The 14,971-nt window shown below is 41.6% G+C and overlaps 1 protein-coding gene across 2 annotated transcripts in view; it reads left to right on the top strand.

Annotated features, from left to right (window-relative positions):
• The window catches only part of LOC141780796 (SH3 and cysteine-rich domain-containing protein 2-like), a 32,007-nt gene that overhangs the window by 14,636 nt on the left and 2,400 nt on the right, over positions 1–14,971 (top strand). The window contains exons 4-10 of one of the 2 annotated variants that reach the window (XM_074656183.1): positions 644–728; positions 4,471–4,586; positions 6,087–6,156; positions 6,379–6,539; positions 6,636–6,724; positions 11,227–11,278; positions 12,388–12,525. In XM_074656183.1, the coding sequence (XP_074512284.1) occupies positions 644–728; positions 4,471–4,586; positions 6,087–6,156; positions 6,379–6,539; positions 6,636–6,724; positions 11,227–11,278; positions 12,388–12,525 (711 nt within the window). The remainder of the gene's footprint in view (positions 1–643; positions 729–4,470; positions 4,587–6,086; positions 6,157–6,378; positions 6,540–6,635; positions 6,725–11,226; positions 11,279–12,387; positions 12,526–14,971) is intronic. The other variant, XM_074656184.1, reaches the window with a different exon arrangement.

The raw sequence follows: 14,971 nt of genomic DNA, 5'->3' as shown, positions 1-14,971 counted from the left end.
CGCAGGGCAGAGGACATTAGCATGCAGCGAGAGGCGAGACCTTCTGAGAGGCACTCGGACAATTTTTAAGAGCACCGTGCTCAAAACGGCTCAGTGCAGTTAGATAGAAAAGCACAAAGACGGAGAGAGGGCGAGCTAGGGGAGTGATGAGGGCAGCCAAAGGTAATATATCATCAGACCAGAACTTGGATATCTTTACAGGAAAAAAGGTGTCTCGGAGTGTTTCTCTCGTCAACATAATATGACAAACTGAGTGGCTCATTTGCAAGTCAAGGCAAAAACAAACAGAAACACTTACTGTGCTGAATTCAGTGTGAAATTGCACCCGTACAGACACACACAGAATCACATATCCATGCCTTTGTGTAAGCCATGTGCATATTGTACGAGTAAGTGGCTGAGTGAATTTATCATTCATAATTAGCAGCAAAGAGAGCTTCACGTTGCTTCAGTTTGTGACTCGAAGGCAGAAATGAACTCTTTATCCTGCAGTATGTGCATCACTCAGCGGATCTTGATGCCTTTCTGATTCAGTAATTTCCAAATTTCCATTAATGCTCTACATGGAGCCAGTTTCATCAGCTCAGCCTATAAACAAGAAGTAAACTAAAAATAAATCCTTCTTTCTGCTCTCCTCCATTAGTCTGGGGCGTTCAAGCGAAACTTCAGCTCGCCGATGCTCGTCAATGATCAATTGTCTGTCGTCAAGGAAGTTCAGCCGAGCCAAGGTGAGCGTACCCTGAGTGTCTGCGTGGGTGTGTTTTATGAGTGAGTGCACACGTGCATTGTTATGTATGCGTCCCATGTGCTTTTGTTTCGTGACGTTGCTCTCGTCTAGCCATTTGGTTTATTTGTAGATTTCTCTGTGTGCTTGTGCATGCCACTGAAATAAAACCCAGAACTGTCTCCATCTCACCTGACGACCGAGGAAGTGGGAAAATATAAAGAGGAAGAACAAATTCAGCTTCTCTTGGAGGCTGACGGACGGTCTGCACCCTGGAAGTATGTGAATAAATATTTATAAGTTCTAATGTTTATGTTTTTATATTTCTGTTTATGCTTTGTACTGTTTATCCTTGGACTTGATGAAGGGTATTACTTCGTTGTCTGGCATGTTTAAAGCAACGTTGAATAGAGAGGTGAAGTCCTCTCCCCTTCCGGTGGATACCATGGGACCTTATTATGGAAAAAATATGTATGGGAGTCAAAGGCGAGAGACAGATATGTTTTTGATCCCATGTGAATTGTGCCATGAATCACACATATGATGTTGGTCAATTTAAAACATCATTTTTGCAAGTCGAGAAAGTCTCAGTTTGTCGTAGTATCATTTAGTTTTGTGTGAAACCGCTCAGTGAACTACATCTCTCGTCTCGCACAATATACGTCACCAACACTAGCTAGCTAACTAACTTCCACACACAGATGAAACGTTATCTTACCTGATGTGTTTCATCCGGCGACTCCTGGTCTTTTTATCATCCGGGAAGAGAAAGAACGATCAGACCTGTTGCTGGTGTGAGTACATCCCAGTACGAAATAGAGAGGCACACTTTTGGGTGTGTAGTCTTCCTAATTACGTATTTTTACAGTCTTATACTTCAACAGATTTACAACTGAGACTTTCTTGACTTGCAAAATTATCTTTTAAATTGACACACACCATATGTGTGATTCATGGCGCAATTCAAACAGGATCGCCGTTGACTACCGTTGATATTTTTTCAGAAATACGGTCCCATGGTGGTCCACCAGAAAGGGGTAGGGCCTCTTCTCTCTATTGCTGCTTATTTTCTGATTAGTAACTAGCTTTTTGCATCATAACATCCCCCTCTATTTCACCAAAACCACATTTTGAATACAAATCATGTTTTTACTAAGTGGTAGACAATTATGGAAGTAAACAAATCTGACGTTCCCTTGTTGTGTCTTTGTCAAGTAAACCTGCTGAAGGTTGAAACACAGTCTGTTTTGTCCCTAAAAGTACCTGAATTTGTTCTTCCTTTCATCATCATCTCTGAATGGGAGCTTGTTTTTCTTTGTCATACCTTTTGGATGAACATCTGTGTAGGTGATACAGTCCTTCATCTCACATACTGTATGCCTCGCTGAATCAGGGTTAGCACCTCGTGCTGTCACTTCCTCGCACCGTCCATGAATCAGGGTACAATTGACCTACAGCTCTGTCATCGCCCCGAGCTGAGCGCCATGACGCCTGGGACTCTGCCAGGGCCAGCTGAGACTACAACCTGCCAAAACTCACAATCACACGTTGCAAAGTGTCCTCATAATTACGCTAACTAAAGGCTTGGAAAAAATCCAAAATACATTTTTACACACATTAATATTAGCTGGCATTTTTATGAAAGGATTTACTTACAGACCCTGTAATTTCACATCAACTCCCTTTTGGCAAAGCAGTTTATTGTGTCATATTAAACCTCATTTATGAGCGGGAGCGTCTAATAGCTGCAGGAGTGAAGTACTTAACAGTAAACGCTTTAAGCTGCAATCTTTCAATGTCAATTAAAATCTGATTATAGTAGAGCTGTCAGTCGATTGTAGGCGATATTACGCACCTTAAGCAAAACTAAAAGAAATGGTCAACCAATTCTTTTAATTTTGCTTAACGGTGCTGTTTTGACAAAAACGATTAATTGATTATTTGGCAGTTGGGCTACCTCTTGTCTCGTAAGAGCCTGGAAGACGTTTAAATCAGGCAATAAAAAACATAAAATAAAAACTAGGGCTGTCAATCGATTAAAATAGTTAATCGCGATTAATCGCAAATTAATCACAAATTTTTTCACCTGTTCAAAATGTACCTTAAAGGGAGAGTTTTCAAGTATTTAATACTCTTATCAACACAGGAGTTGATAAATATGCAGCTTCATGCAAACGTATGTATATATTTACTATTGGAAATCAATTAACAACACAAAACAATGACGGAAATTGTCCAGAAACCCTCACAGGTACTGCATTTAGCATAAACAAATATGCTCAAATCATAACATGGCAAACTGCAGCCCAACAGACAACAACAGCTGTCAGTGTGTCAGTGTGCTGACTTGACTATGACTTGCCCCCAAACTGCATGTGATTATCATAAAGTGCTCATGTCTGTAAAGGGGAGACTCGTGGGTACCTATAGAAACCATTTTCATCACATATCTTGAGGTCAGAGGTCAAGGGACCCCTTTGAAAATAGACAGTTTTTCCTCACCAAAATGTAAGCGAGTTTGGAGCGTTATTTAACCTCCTTGGCGATAAGGACATGGTTGGTACCAATGGATTCCTTTGGATTTCTAGTTTCATATGATACCAGTATCTTCACTCTACCTTTAAAACTGAACCCGCAACAACCTAAAAATCGCAATTTGCGTTAATGCATTATTTTCATGTTAACTTTGAAAGCCCTAGATTATACCAATTGAAATATATACATGGATTCGTTCATTTATTGAAGTTTGTCAAGGTAAGCTCAAGTCAAAGGGTTGATAAAGGTACATATGAAGAGAGATGTGAAGCCATATCACATATACGATCCTCCGCTCGGCACTTAAAAGAGAGCTGAAGGCCAGAGACTGTGAAAATATTTATTTGTATAGAGGAGTAGAGATTCTCTGAGCACGACTGTCTGTTTACTCTCTTCCCCCGCTTAATTAATTGCTCTTTGTAGAAAAGCCTCCTGCACTGAAAATGCTACAATCAATTAAAGCACACTTGAGCTTTATCACCTCTGAATACGTACACTTATATGCACCATAGTCACATTAAACACACTAGTCTCGCTGCAGGATTTCTGTTAATGTTTGTTTTATTTATCACCGGACGAGAGCATGGAGGCACTGACTGCAATATGAAACAGAAAAGCATTACGACTTCATCCTGCACACACACACACACACACACACACACAGACACAGACAGAGCGCTTCAGGCCTGGCAGAAAAAAATCATTCTGCCCTCTTTTCGACTCGTGTTGAGCTGGGTGGAAAAAGGAGCAGAAAATTTAATTCCCAACTTCAGAAATACTGTGATAGCACCGAGCGCTGCCATCTACATGAAATGTAGCAGAGAAGGCTTTCTGAGGATTTCCATATTTTAAATCTCATCTCTTATTCCCTTTCTACTCAACTACAGCTCCATGGCTATTAAAACTAAGACACATCTCCTGCCAATAAGTAAATGTATAAATAAATCACAGCGTGTAGAATTATTGGAACGTCTTGATATCTCCTTAACGTCTGGCTGCTGTCCTCTGTCAGATCTAAAGTGGGTCACTTGGGTCCAGGACTGTTATATTTAGACCCTCTGGTTCCTTCAGATTGGCACAATAATAATGATGTACAGTGTAATCTCAGCATGTTGCCCAAATTGTGTGAGGAGCTGTGTCTTTGCCTGAATAATCTATTTTTGTAAATAAAGTGAACCTACGAAAGTGTGTGTGTGTATGTGTGGTTTCAGAGGCGACGCAGAAGCGTGTAGACCCCGTGTATGCCGCCTTGCGCTTTGGGACGTCCTTGGCACAGATGAGCCGCTCCAGTTTTGGCAGTTTGTCAGAGTCGCCAACACGCAGCCTGGTATGACATCATCACCCTGTGGTCAGGGGGTAGAGGACAGTACGATCAGTGTGATTAACACATAAACGTTTTTACGACATTAGATCACTCACTGGTGAAGTATTGAGACCAAAGGTAGAGCAGTGATTAGCACAACACTCCCTAGTTTGTAGCGCTGACACATTTTGTAAAAACTTTAGAAATATTTGCCAGAATTGGCTGGATGATTTTAAAGTAGGGATGCACCAATACCGGATCAGATATCGGGCTGATACTGACTCAAATAGCTGGATCGGATATCGGTGACAATGGGTCCTATTCAATTTGATTCTATGTTTATATTATATACACATTACATACTAGAATGTTTAAGTTTTGACTAATTTGTTGCTGCATCAAACCTGAATTGTAATTCCTGTTAATTATGAAGATTTTTTACCAAGTTGCTGGTGTACGATTTATTATTTGAATAATAAATAATTCAGTAAATTTGTATTCATGTATTTATTTGTTACATTTAGTTTTACAAATTTAAGAAAGCAATGTTTAAGTCAAGCCTGATGTTGCGTTACACATAAAATAATGATCCCAGTCACTTCTACACAGTGAGGCATACAGCTTATTAATTAAACACCGGTATCGGATCGGTACTCGGTATCGGCCGATACCCAAAGCCCAGCTATTGCTATTGGTATCGGGACTGAAAAAGTCGGATCGGTGCATCCTTATTTTAAGGATAACTAAGCAATTGAGCTTTAAAGGAATAGTTTGACATTTTGGGAAATATGTGTATTCACTTTCTGGCGGAGAATCAGATGAGATGATTGCCGTTGAAGTGTTGCTCCAGCGCTCGTTGACGTAGTTATGTCGTGAAATAGCACTGAAGCTAAAGTTTACGTACTTATTTTAAGGTCAACCATCATGTTTTTTCCTAAACCCAACTAACTGGTTTTGTTGCTTACACCTAAGTGAGTGGTTTCGGCTACTGCACCTTCATACAGGCATGTAATATTCACGCCTCAGTGAGGCAAAACGTGACACTGACACGCTTTGATGGACGGATGGGTCTATTACACGCTTTGGTGTGATACCAGGTTGCTTATCTTCTCTGCTAACGAATGAGAATGATAAGAAAGCGAATGAGGCAACGTAATTCCCAAAATGTCAAACCCAGAAGTTTCCTCTCTTCAGAGGTTGTGCTAGTCCCCTGCTTACTGTAAATCCAACTTGGCATATGGTGAAGTGTTATAATTGAGCACCAGGGTATCAAGAGGAGCATAATGGACGACACTGGTCTCTGTGTTCTTCTCATTAAACATGTAGTTGAACCAGTGTCCCCAGATCCCCCAAAACGTGTTTCATACATGACGGTATATATCTCATGTATGCAGGTCTACTGATCTGTGTGGTGTACATTCTGAATAATTCAGCGCAGAGAAAAGTGTCACTCCCGACTATCGAGTGCACCCTCTTTGACATCCTGGTGCTAACATTTTCCTCTCTATTTCCTCCGTTGATAAGGGGGAGGGAGGTGAGGAGATGCAGCAGAGACAGTGCAGCATGGAGGAAGAGATAACTCAGGAGACAGGGGGTAAACACTGCTGCTGTGTGTCCGTGTCTCCATGTATGTGGAAAGGCATATGCATTGTTTGGCCATGCCCGTGTGTGTCTATGCATATGTTGTGTTTACCTGTGCATGTCTGTCTGTGTGAGCGAGAGAGAGACTTGCTTGTGAAAAATGGCCTGCCTGATTAAAATGTGTGGATGCGTGCATGTCTGACACCTCCTAAGAAAAATTTCTCGCCACCCTCAGACATCCCCGACCCCGACGACGAGGTCGAGAAGGAGGAAGACGAGAGCGGCAGCCAAGATCAGGCTGTTGCAGAAGCTCAGCCTCTTGCAGAAGCTCTGCCTCCTGACGAAGCTGAGACTCCTGCAGATGCTCAGACTCCTGGAGAGGAGAGCAGTTTGATGGTACCGCTCTTTTAAATCACCCTGTACAGACTTGATGTTTTCCCCCTCAAGTGTTTATCTCTGTCTCACGCTGTCCCTGTGTCTCTTTGTGTCCAGGTGCCAAAGCGCATTGAAGTTCACTCCATCCACACCTATGTAGCGCTCTACAAGTTTCTGCCTCAGGAACAGAATGACCTGGAACTTCAGTGAGTAAAAAGCCACACAGACCTCCTTTGGGCAAGCACCCTCATGTGTGTGCACATGCAGGAGTGCTTGTGCGGCATTGTGTTTTCGCTATTGTGTGTATTTTCGCCCGGGCTGTTTGTTCCTGCAGGATGAAAATGTCCCCACCATCTGCAGAGGACGGTGGCGGGGCGCCCTTAAGGATGACTAATTATAAACTCAAAGCCCATCACTGTCCCTTTACAGAGCTAGAGACTGAGCTGTATGCCCAGCAGGGGAGAGGATAAAGACACTGAACAACTGAGAGATGAAAGGGCGGACAGACATAAGGGGAGATGGCATGAAGCTAAAGATTATCATAGACAGAGAGAGAGAGAGGATGGGAGAAAAAGGTGGAGAAAGCAAAGTGCAAATATAGAAATAAAAGCTATTTAAGATGAGGAAGGATGAGAAAAGAGAAGAAAGGAAGAACAGAGCAGTGAAACGAGGGCAGGATGTGTGCGTATGCATGGTTAGGGGACAACAGAGGTAGATCCATGGGACAGTTAACAAACATCTCTGCTGTGGCACAATATATGACAACTAGGGCTGTTAATTAAAATATGTAATCGCAATTAATCGCACATTTTTATCTGTTCAAAATGTACCTTAAAGGGAGACACTTTTTCCTCATTAAAATTTAGTGTGAGTTTGGATCGTTATTTAACCTCCTTTGTGACAAGCTAGTATGACATGGTTGGTACCAATGGATATATATATATATATATATATATATATATATATATATATATGATACTCAAATCTTCACTCTAGCTTTAAAACTGAGTCCGCTACAGAATAGAATTTGCGTTATCACGTTAACTTTGACAGCCCTAATGTAACCTAATGAAAGCATAATGTGTCTCTGTGCTTCTGTCAGGGTTGGACCAGTATGGACTGCAGAAGACAAAATCTATACAATATTTTGGAAGGAATCATGTATCTTTTAAAGTTAATGATTTCTTTGTAATTTGGCCGATCGCCCGTGTTCAATATTAGGGAACAATTATTGTATCCAGAGTGGATACATTAATTGTACAATTGCAGAACTAAAACATAAAATATGAGCACTCAGGTTGTTTGAGTTTAAAAGCCCTGCACACCCACACAGGTGTTTTGAGTTGTTCTGGCAGATTTAATGGAGCTACGCTGGTAATTAAGCTCACCAAATCTCCATTTCTGTGACCGAAATCACTCTTTATTCGTTCTACATTGCACTACATTTACACTCTGCCATTATATTTGAGTATAAGAGTGAATGGTTAATGTGTGAAATGTATGCACTATGTAGTGCCCCTGAAAAAAACAGGTCTCACAATAAAATGAAAAAAGCAGGATCCATGGCATGTTCACTATTGAGTAATGTGTCTAATCTATCACTATTTCTATTGTGAAAGAGTGAACGAGGCAGTGATTTCAGACACATGCACTAATAAGAGTGATGAAGGAGTAAATTGCCCCACCCTAACAGGTGCAACACAACTAACCCCAATCCCAATGTCCACATTCACAGACTCACGGACTTTGAGGCCCGAAAAGTCTGTGAGGGTTTAAGGCTGTCCCACTGTTCAATCGTCAAGTGCATGAGAGCTCTCTTGCAAACATTAGGCTTGTTCGAGATGAGCCAGGCCTACACAGAATTGATCACCGGCGATCGACGCACAATGCATGCCGGTTAGATTTGTGTCCGACTTGCTCTGATGTTGTGCACACGTGAGCAACGATAACTTCACGAGATCAAGGCGCCCGCAGTTTTTAGAGCCAGGCACCGCAGTTGGCAGTTGTAGTAACCTACAAATCGGATCTAACAGGATGTAACTTTTCCTGTGACTTCCTGTAAATTCTTTGAAGGCTGCTTGAAACTGTCCAACTTGACCGCAGCTTCTTGTCACCACCCCCTGCTGCTGCCACCTGATCTCGTCCACTTTCCTATTTTGAGCCCTTTATGAACACTTTCCATTAGTCCCTATTTCTGCAGACTTTGCTTGAGGGAATTACCCACAATTCATAGCTTTGTGACGTTAAACACAGGGTTACCAGGGGAAGCTCATAGGCGTTAAATAAAAAAAAAGGTGAACAAAGAGGACGGCACATGGGTGTTAAGCCTGGCATATTAAATTAACACAGAAACATTAACATTAAGGATTTAAGATGGAACATAAAAACTGTTTGTAAATTGATTATTTGGCAATTAGGCTTACTCTGGTCTCATAAGAGTCTGGAAGACATTCAAATCAGGCAGTAAAAAAAACAAACCAATTGGCGTTGTCAAGGTAACGTGATATGTTGCCACAAAGTGCTGTCCCATTCGTATTTATACCATTTCAAGCCCTTGCAGCCTCTAACACTCAACCATTTACCAGTTGATGTCAGTAAAGTCCCTGAGGGTTCAGGGCTTACGGCCTCAGGGGTGACATTGGGATTGGGCCAGTGTCAATCAAGCACAGACTTCACCACATTACCACAGTCCTGAGGACAGCAGAGGCATAATTGGGCAAAATAAGTCAAAACACCTGATTGTAAAATTGGTGTGAGTAAACGATAGACCTTTTTCCCAGCAGACAGTTTGGCTTGTCGTAGCAGGAAAACAACAGATGTACTTTATAACATTAAAAATGACTGCATTGGACTAGTTCCAGTGGCTACCTTGTGATTGACAGGACATTACCACGGCGTTGTCCGGTCTGGGAGTTGTCTGCATTTTCGTCTTAGATCTTTAACCCTTTCACAGTGTGTTTTCAGTTTGTGAAAGTTAATTGTAACATTTTTGGTCGCCTAAAAAAACTCTTATTCAGTGTTTGGTTTTACTTGGCTCCACCGTCTTTTGTCACATCTGGTTGCAAAAAACCAAGATAGCGACGGCCAAAATGCCGAAATCATGGCTTCAAAACCGTAGCCCTCAAACCAATGGATGATGTCACAGTGACTATTGGTGCTTTCAAATGGGGTCGTGTTTACCGTGTTCACGAGAAGAGTATGAACACCCCCATCTTGTGGTATTCACGATCTTGTAAGAGGAAAGTTTCTGAAAGCTCTGAGTTTACGAGGTGTGACGTGTTTGTTGATGTTGTCAGAAATGGCGGAGGCCTTGGAAGTTAATTTTTCGGTGCATAATAAGTGAATATATTGTAAAATATTTTTGTAATTGTATAATAGGTCTGAGGAAAATGTTGATATTCCCAACGGCCTCATCTTTTGCCTCTGCTATGCCTTTGGATCTAATGCATTATGTTACCCACTTGCTAGCTTGCTAAATTCTTAGCCTCTGTGGCTTCGAGACGCCGACAGCCATGTTGTAAAGATAACCTCACGAGTTTCCTTGGAAAGCACCAATTGTCCACAGTCTATGGTTGGCTCACTGTTATGGCTGGGACACTGGATGTATCGTTAACAAAATTTGTTTCATCTGCACATTTCCTGCTTTCAAAAATCAAAATGCCTGCTGGGAATTGTTTTGGTTAGGGTTTGATTTTGGGGTTTATTTTTCTATTTTCCCCAACAAACACGGTGCTTTGCTTATGTTTAATCTTGCAGTTTGAAGGGGAAGTAAGATTGGTTTAGCTTTATTCATAGATTTTTATAGGATCAAGTAGCAGCTCCTCTCAAAAGTAGGAGAGGCTGAACGTTTAATACTTTCTACTCTTTCGACTATAGTTGCCAGTTTTCATTTTCCCTCATGGAAAACACACCACATCCAAACCCTCGCTGGCTGTGGGTTCACAGAAACAGGAAAAACTGATGCAACATTTGATATATTATGACCAAATGTTAAGATTGTGACATTTTTCTGACACATGAGCAAAGCTGCCGTTCCCACAGACATCAGTTAAACTAGGCTAATCCCACTGTTCAACCTTCAAACTGCACACAGAGACCTAAAAGAGACCTATAGAGACCTATTTTTGATATAGCCAAAAACCAAACTATATGCAGAATAAATGTTTCATATCTAATAAATGGCCAGTGTCAGTTGAGATATGTGGGTCTCACCCTAGTTTGTAAGTTTATGCAACTGTGTGCAAACTTATGTGTTGGTGAGCGATGATCATATAGGGCAGTAGTGAGAGCAGACACCCAGGAGACGCGACGTATACAGAAGTGCATTTGGGGCAGCAGTTTGTACCTGTGTATCTAGGACAGTGTGTACACTGTGTGGGTAGAAAAGTCTCATCAAAAGCTGGTAGCATCATTAGCATTCAGGCCAGGTTGGCTGCAGATTAGGACCAGCCTTCACCACTGCAGTAGACACTACAGAGTCGTATTTCATGTAGACCTCCTGACTTTGGTGTCGGCTGCTCTGTAACCTCTACAGAAGGACACAAAGACTCATTTTAACCTCCACAGCTTTGTAACCGTGGGTACAACAGCCTTCCGTGGCCTTCCGTTCATCTCCACATCATGTATCCCATCCTCCTCTACCCTTTTTCCTCTCCACCTCATCACCTCCCCTTCATGCCTCCTTTTTTATGTGTCTTATCTCCTCTAGTCCCGGCGATCGCGTGCAGGTCACTGACGACTCTAACGAAGAGTGGTGGAAGGTGGGTGATAAATCATTTACAAACATATATGTGTGTGTTGGTGCGTACCTATGTGCATTATGTGTATTCGAGTGCACAGAAATGTGTGTGTGTACATTTATCGTGCTAATTCAAGTCTTTAAACAAGCCTCTAATGCACAACACCTGCTCCACTTTTGCCTGTCATAAACACGCAGGCAGACACAGACAGAAATAGAACATAATTTCCTCTGAAAATTACCAAGAGTTTAACATAATGAACTTGACCAGTGTAGCAGCCTCAAAGAGGTCTTTATTTAGTCTGTAATGAGCGTCACTCGCTCCCGATGGAAACAAACGTGCGTCCGTGTGCGTCCGTGACAGAAAAAGGAAGACGCACGCTGTATCTTCCATCAGCGGACCACTATTTACTAGCACTTATGTCACCTAAAGTGAAGCAGCAGTCATTAAAACACTTTAAATCAACACTGCCGCTCCGAGGAACCTCTGAATTATGTATAATTTGTGAATCATCTGTTCATCACTAATGTATGGTTTATGAATCACTTTGATACACACATCAACACCTGAGGCAGGGGGTGATAAACTGTGAAATATGGCTGCACACTGAACACTAAAACATCATCTGTTTTCACCAGCAAGCAAAGCGCCATAATCTGCTGTTTCTTTAAATACACGGAGAATTAATTTGACATTAAGGTGAAGCAATTTCTTGTCGGCATTTAAAAACCAATTATTACCTTTAATTTGTATAATCCGAGCGTTCTGTCTTCTTAAATAGTTTCTTGTCTCTGCAGCCATGATGATTCGTCACTGCACAGTCAGAAATGTGTTGCCGTCTGTCTCACTTTGTTTTTAATTTCCCATTACTATTCAGAACGGAGGAACTCTTTGTTTCTACCAACTTTAACAGATGATGACTACTCTGAAACATTTCAGTACGTTCAGAAATGTTCAGCTGGTCTGGACTTCTGTTTCAGACAGAACAGACATTCATCAGCAAAACAATTAAAACTAATGCAGACTCAATGGATCGGTAACCATGAAAAAAACAGCTGTGAAACTATTTCAGTACTTTATAAACAGTATGTAATGGTCCTCTGATTGTACTGTTCTCCTGTGTTTTTCAGGGCAAGAGTGGCGACAAAGTGGGCTTCTTCCCTGCCAACTTTGTGCAGCGGGTCCGGCCAGGAGAGAGAGTGTGGCGGGTCGTCCAGGGTTTCCCCGGTAACCGAGGGAGAGGACACATGGCCGTGAGGGAATCCCAGGTACACCAATATTATCAGACCGTTTAATGACTTTTTCTTCCTCTCATTTATTTTTATACCCCTTAAAGGTTTAATAAACCCTCTCAATCATCACATATGCCCCACTAGACGTTTGTGGTGGTGGTGGTGGTGTCTGTTTCTGTCCTCTGCCTGTATTTTCGTCTTATTTTGCTATGTTATGGACTCTTCTGGGCGTCTGCAACCAGCCTTTCGACCCCACGTGGGCGTGTAACCCCCAGCTAATAACAGCGCGCAGGGTGTGCAGCCCGTTTATGTCGACAAATACCGCCACTCTGACACGCCCTTCGGCTTCTGATACCGAGGCACAAGCCCCCCTTTAGCTCTGTCAGATACAAAGCGGCCGTATTTGACGGATGAGAACAGGGCCCTGTACTAGAAAAAAGCAAGTTCAACATACCCGGGGTATCTTCTCGTTATCTGGCTTAACTAACCCTAAGAAACGAGATCCTGCTACGACAGTCCTACGACAGTGGTTAGCCTACCACCTCGGTAAATCAACCCGGGGTTTCTCAGTCTGGCTATGAGCGCGTTTACATGAAAGGGGCGGTGTTTGCAGCATCTGACTAATCACAAACATGGAGAAGGCTACTGTCAGCGGAGCGGCACGTTTTCTCAAAGGAAGAGCAAACTATAATATTGGACAAATACGAAGAACACATAATCCAGTCTAAAAGTAACACAGATGAAGCTGCCAGATGTAAGAAGCACAGCTGGCGTAAATTCCCAGACATATTAATGTAACGGAATACTCACAAGTCGGATATATTCGTCTAGATGGGGAAGTGATATATAAATAGCTGAAAATAGAATAAATTAATAGATTACATGTCATTATGCTCTTTGTTAACAATATGGTGTGTATGACTATTTCAGCCTTCTCTCAGATGTGTTCCTGGCTCCTGTGGTGTGAAACGGACTTGAGAGCAAATAAATAAATATTTTAAATAAATATTTAAAAATAGATATAAAAGAATAATTCAAAGCGGTAAACTCCCACAGCATGCAGCCAGCTGTCCTTCCTGCATTTGGCAGTTTAAACTGTGTTGCTTTTAGCCTGGATTCTGACTGTAAGTTCTTCGTATTTGTGTAATATTATCGTACGATGTGCACACTGAGCTCTGATTGGTCAGTAGGCGGTGCTTTTATACGAGTTGATCTCTTATCTCAAACATAACCTGCTCCGGAGCAGATTAAGTGTTCAGCATAAAACCCAGGGTTAACCATGAAGTTGACTCGCAAACCTCAAATCCTGCTTTTATAGTACAGGCCTCAGGTTGTGTATTGTTATGTACATGTCCTCCAGACCGTGTCTGTCCTTGACCAAAGGCTACGTTCATTCAAAATCTGGCAACTCGGCACCTTCCCGCAGAGTTGTGCACAGCTGTGGTCGTGTATATTTGTGCTTTAGAACGTAACCGCCGTGAAACAATCAGAAAATAACCTTATCTGGAGCAATGGTTACATATTATACCTTTAAAGACCTACACAGACATTATGGGCCTCTAAGTTTGTCACCTTACTTAGTTTGTGATGATCTATTTGTGGTACCCACTTTATGCTGTGCAGAGTTGCAGGGGGCTGGAGCCTATCCCAGCACACACTGGGGTACATCCTGGTCAGGGCGTGATCAAAGGATTAGCACCAAAATTATCTCTGTGTCTGTGTTTCAACTATAAGGCTCATTATTTCCATTATTTTTTACAGACTTTCAGCAAGAAATTACACTGATTCTTTTTTTTATATCACTTTCAACCAATTCTCACCCACGATTATGTCCCCACACATCCAACAATTCCGGTTGCAACAAGACCCAGTGCATTGTTATCTACATTAAGGCTAAATCCACACAAACTTTTTGTTTTAAAACACATTAAAACACCGTTTCTGCCCATCCAAACTAAAACGGCGTCAGCAGCGTTTTCAAACGTCTGTTTTAGCGGTTCTAAAACGCTGGAGTAGCGTGGAAGCTCAGCATAAATGTGGCAAAAGTTATGCATTTTAAAACGAAAACGTATTAGTGTGGATGTAGCCTAAGAGGTTCTCTTTAGCACAGGTCAAAAATATTTTTGTAATCACAAAATGGAAAGAAAAAACACAAATGAGCTGCTGATTTTGCTCCAATTTCTAAATTATTTGAATTCCAATTGTTTACCCAGGTTTTGTGTTGGGTTTCTTTTCTTACATATTCAAAATTAATGTGACAAATTAAGAAATACTAAGCATAAATTACGTTTAATAACTGCAGGCAACTGGCACTACCTGCCAGCACTGTTCATTCACATACTTAAAGAAAGGTTATGATATCAAGTCCCATAATTTTCTGCCAAAATAGATATACCTGTTGGTAATTCCCCCAACACCCACCTATGTTCTTGAAGATCTATGAATGTGTCAAATTAATTTAGTATCTGTTACTTTATAGAAA

Source organism: Sebastes fasciatus, chromosome 13 (assembly GCF_043250625.1).
Source record: "Sebastes fasciatus isolate fSebFas1 chromosome 13, fSebFas1.pri, whole genome shotgun sequence".
NCBI classification, from domain to species: Eukaryota; Metazoa; Chordata; class Actinopteri; order Perciformes; family Sebastidae; genus Sebastes; species Sebastes fasciatus.
This window is presented reverse-complemented; position numbering and strand designations above follow the sequence as displayed.